At 36.0% G+C, this 5,158-nt stretch overlaps 1 protein-coding gene across 1 annotated transcript; it reads left to right on the forward strand.

Annotated features, from left to right (window-relative positions):
- The first annotated feature begins 3,843 nt into the window (after positions 1-3,843).
- On the forward strand, positions 3,844-4,779 carry LOC105884152 (olfactory receptor 4C15-like). The gene has a single exon (XM_012787871.2). The coding sequence runs from the start codon at positions 3,844-3,846 to the stop codon at positions 4,777-4,779; it is 936 nt and encodes a 311-aa protein (XP_012643325.2).
- The last annotated feature ends 379 nt before the right edge of the window (positions 4,780-5,158 follow it).

Here is a 5,158-nt window from a genome sequence, read left to right on the forward strand (position 1 = left end):
GGAGCATATATTTCTCAGGTTTCCAGGGAAAGGAATATGCTTTGCTAGACAGGTAAGGAACAAGTCTTTTATTGCTGAATAATAATTCTGGATCAAAAAATATAGTGAATTTAAGGAACCCAACAGGAGGGTAATTACAAAGAAGATTTTAATTTATACTTTTTCTTTGTAATAACAATATTTATTTGAAAAAATGTACTCAAATGTGACTAATATGCCCACATATGTACATAAAATGTATCTAAAATTTACTGCATAAATAAAACTACAAAATATTACTTTTAATGACAACCTCACTACTAATTCCTCTTGTCATTCTGAATGGTATGTATATTTCAACCTTGAAACAGAAAATCTATTATTTTCATAATGAATGAGGCTAGACTTAGTTTTGTTGCAAAAACTGATGAGAAGGAAATAGTAGGTAATGTGGATAGTGGGGCATGAGGAGGTCATAGCTTTAAAAGATGCTTTGAGTGGTCCCTGAGCAATCTGAGGTGCAGCCCCAGCATATTAATCACTTCACTACAGCTCTTACTGTCCGCAAAACCTTGCCCACAACTGGCACTCATAGTTGCACGATATTCTGTGCTATGCATTGACAAGGAAAAAGTTTTAAAGCACTGAAAGCTTGTTTTGCTTTACAGGCAGCTTTAGGAAAATAACTATAAGGACTTGTTAAAAGGTCACAGATTCGTAGTAACTTATTAGCTGAACGTACACACTGCAACTGCAGAGATAAAAGCTGTAAAAGTAAAAGCTTTTGGCTGTCTACTATAATCGAGGCTCAGCTGAGTGCGTTCATCTGTGGCTGTGGACTATAGTTGAGGCTCCTGCCAAAGTGGATAAGGGTGTGGCTCTCAGGAAAGGAAAGACCAGGGGAGGTTCTAGGAGAAATATGGACAGAATAAGCTGTTACCTAGAGGAGAATGTGGATTTATTATTGATAACAAAGTCAGTGCATAGAGGAAAAGGAGGGCTGGCCCCATGATATGGCCATTTATGAAGAGTATACAAGAGTTCATAATTTTAGTGTAAGATTTTGTGTTATTTCAGCACATACATTTCCATGTCTGGAAACAAATTATCCCCAAAACCCACCTCCATTTTCTGAACAGTTTGGATCATTAAAAAATATGGCATTGTGGGTTTTAATCTTGTTTAATTTTAAATATCCTAATAATCATGATATATGCATTGCAAATAAAAAGTCACTATAATTTTTTTGTTTCCTTCTAGATTAGAAAATTATGTTGAAAATATCTGTACAAATGAGCAGAGTTATTACAATTTTTGTTCTGTTTTTCTCACTAATGTTATAAACATGCTTTACCTTCTATGTCCACATTTTATTAATATTTATTTAAAGCACCATATGATATTAATTTGTAGTAGCCTGATTTATATAAACTTCTTCCTATCATTGAATATTTTGGTTGTTTCTCAGCTTTCACTATTATAAATGACATGGCACTATCTTTCATTATAAAACTTTCTCATCTCATTTCGCCTTCAGAATACATTTTTAGTCTTGAGGTTACTTGCATAAAAAACACAAAAAAGTTAATGATTCTGAAATTACTTACTATTATATTTTTCAAAAGGATTACCCAGATAAAGCAGTTTCATTGCTATTTTAATGTTGATATAATTGAAAAATAGCATGTTGTAAAAAACATATTATATTCTAATGACTGATGCAATTTTCCAAATCACTTTATGTCTGTAGGGAAATGCTGCTTAAAAATAATGTTGACATCAACATATGATTTCTACTTTGCAAAACACATTAATAATAACTGTCTGTTTTGCTTTCATGGGTCAGGCAACTTGAACAAGCATTACTATCTATTTTATAGCAGAGGAGGCTGAGGTACGTTGCTATCTTCAGTGACATATGGCTAGTGCATGATGAATTGTTAGCTTTTACTAGCGCAAACTGAACAATTTATTTTGTTTTCAATTAACTGTTTCTTGGGACTAATTTAAGATACTATGGAGAGTTTCTGTGTACTACACTCTTTGGTTCCCTTACTATTACCATCTTACATAACCACTCATATGTAAAAATCAGCTTATGTGTAAATTTCATATTAATTCCCTTTGTTCTTTTATTCATCTATTTTTCAGATATAATACATAGGTATACATATACAAATATTAACAAATATGACACATGCAGACACACATATGTGCTATTTGACTGATGCATTTCAGTTATGCATAAAGACAAGGACACAATCATCCTGTGAAGCTGTGTGTTCTTGTTGAAAATGAAGTCAAAGGTTGGAGGATTATCTGGATGACTCATGCCAAGGCTTTCTATGGGTGAGGGGGTTGTTTTTTTTAAGTGAGTTACTAGTCGCTACGTTGATAAGGGCATTTTATCATTAGCAATACTTTCACATTTTCAAATTTGACCTTCATTATAATCCTGGCAGATGACCAGGTAAGCTATTAATATATACACACCTCTCTGCTTTACAATAATATCAAATAAATTTGAAACATGTATATCCTAGGTAGTTATACTTGATCACACCTAACCACATTATGTAAATAATTGACAAATAATTTAAAAAGCCTCAAGACTCTGTCTTATATACAACTTGTTGATTCTCTTCCCTGCCTATGTAGTGGCCACCAATTTGTTCATGTAAGTACTTTAAGAAAGGTCATCGCTGTTCCGTAATTCTTGATGAAAAGGAAAATCCCACTTCTTCCCCTATTGATACAGTGGAGTCAGAGGTTCTGTGTTTAATCCCCAGGTCAAGCATCTGTTGTTTGAGTGAACTTAAGCAAGAGCTTCCCACCAATCAAACAGGGACAACAGGACTATCACAGACTCTCTTCTATGCAGGGGGGGAACCCCACCTTCTTTCACTTAGTCACCATGACACCGCTCTCATATTGGCATTATTATTTTTGTAAACTGTTCTCATTGTTAAATGACAGATTAAAAATAAACTCAACACTTAGTAATATTTTTGTGTATTAAGTGTACAGCCCGACATTTTGCCCAGATTCATTCCCTTTTATGAGGAATGAATTAATTCATTTAAAGGAGCCACACAATTCAGAATTTCAAAGAGATATTTGAAGAATAGCCAAAATTTTCAAGAAGCTTTTAACTGTATGTTATTTTGTCTTCTGTTTGTAGATAAGGCAGTCTCCAGGTTAGGATGTCATGCTGATCACTCATGCTTCCATTTCATGCCAGTGGCAGGCATGGCCAATAAACTACAGTCCTCCTTTCCTTATAACTTGGAGGTGGCTTCAGAATCCTTCTCAATAATGCACTCTGAGAGCCACCAATAAATGATCAAAGCTGGCACTTGAGATGAAAACTGTTTCTCTACTCTACCACATGTGAATGCTTTCCTTCCCCCATATTGAAACTCTACTCTCTTAAGGCATTTTATAATTTATCTTCAACCCAATTCTCCATGACCTTTCACTAGTACCCTCACCAATGTCGAATTTTGTGTTCACAGTGACAATACAAGCACTCAGGTAATTTTGCATATAGATGTGCTAACTTATAAAATGTTAAAAAAATTATCGGATGTTGGGCAGGTGGGAGGGGGGAGGAGGGGATGGGTATATACATACATAATGAATTCAAGGCTCACTACCTAGGGATAGACATGCTGAAGCTTTGACTCTGGGATGGGGGAGACATGAGCAATGTATATAACATTAACATGTGTATCTCCATGATATGCTGAAATTAAAAAAAAAAAACTATAATGCTATAAATTGAATGAGTCAATTTTTCTTTATCATTACTGCAGATTCTACATGATCACCACAGTTGGAAGTTTTACCTTTTCCTTGGAAATCATGCAAAACAAAAGCTTTGTAACTGAGTTTGTTCTTCTGGGGCTTTCACAGAATCCAAAGGTTCAGAAAATATTATTTGTTGTATTTTTGTTTGTCTACATAGCAACGGTTGGGAGCAACATGCTAATTGTAGTAACCATCCTCAGCAGCCCTGCTCTGCAGAGGTCCCCCATGTACTTCTTCTTGGCTTTCCTGTCCCTCCTAGATGCATGCTTCTCCTCTGTCCTCAGCCCAAAGATGATCGTGGACTCCCTCTGTGAGAGGAAAACCATCTCCTTTAAAGGATGCATGGTTCAGCTTTTTGCTGAACACTTCTTTAGTGGGGCAGAGGTGATTGTCCTCACAGCCATGGCCTATGATCGGTATGTGGCCATTTGCAAGCCTTTGCATTACTCTTCCATCATGAACCGCAGGTTCTGTGGCATTCTGATTGGGGCAGCCTGGATAGGGGGCTTTTTGCATTCCCTGATACAAATACTCTTTACTTTCCAGTTGCCGTTCTGTGGTCCCAATGTCATTGATCACTTCTCTTGTGACCTTCAGCCATTACTGGATCTTGCCTGTACCAACACTCATGTCTTTGGCCTTTTTGTGGTCCTCAACAGTGGAGTTTTCTGTATCCTAATCTTCTCCTTGTTGCTTGTCTCCTATGGTGTCATCCTGTTCTCACTGAGAACTCATAGTTCCGAGGGGCGGAGAAAGGCTCTCTCTACGTGTGGATCTCACGTTGCTGTTGTGATTCTGTTCTTTGTCCCGTGCATATTTGTATACGCACGACCTCCATCTGCTTTATCCTCTGACAAAATGGTGGGAATAATTTATGGCATCCTAGCTCCCTTGCTCAATCCTTTGATTTATACTTTCAGGAATAAGGAAGTGAAAAACGCCATGAGGAAAGTGTGGAACAGATTGGTGGTGGCTTCTGATGGAAAATAAATTGTTAAACTTTTCCTTATAAAATCAAGGTTAAGAGTAACAAAATGAAAAAAATCTTGGACAAAATCTTTATGGGATATACCTTGTATATAGAAAAAGGCAACATAATGTTATAACAAAAAGCATTAATGGGGTATGTCAGAAAATTACATTTACATGCTCTGATCACTCATCAACTCTGAGTTGGTTTCCACATATGTAAATTAAAGAGCATTCAAATTTATATTTTCTTAGACTGTAATAATCAAAAATTTTCAACCACATATCCATTATTTCAAGCTTCCTTCTATCAGTTCTCAAGTGTAACAATTTTTAACACCATCGTGACATACAAACCATTGCTATTGTTATCAACTTTATACATGAACCCAGGCACATA

This window comes from Microcebus murinus, chromosome 4 (assembly GCF_040939455.1).
Source record: "Microcebus murinus isolate Inina chromosome 4, M.murinus_Inina_mat1.0, whole genome shotgun sequence".
In the NCBI taxonomy this organism is placed as follows: domain Eukaryota; kingdom Metazoa; phylum Chordata; class Mammalia; order Primates; family Cheirogaleidae; genus Microcebus; species Microcebus murinus.

What these genes read in the sequence shown, in the direction of transcription:
- LOC105884152 (XM_012787871.2), top strand. Translation starts at nt 3,844, where the DNA reads ATGCAAAACAAAAGCTTTGTAACTGAGTTTGTTCTTCTGGGGCTTTCA.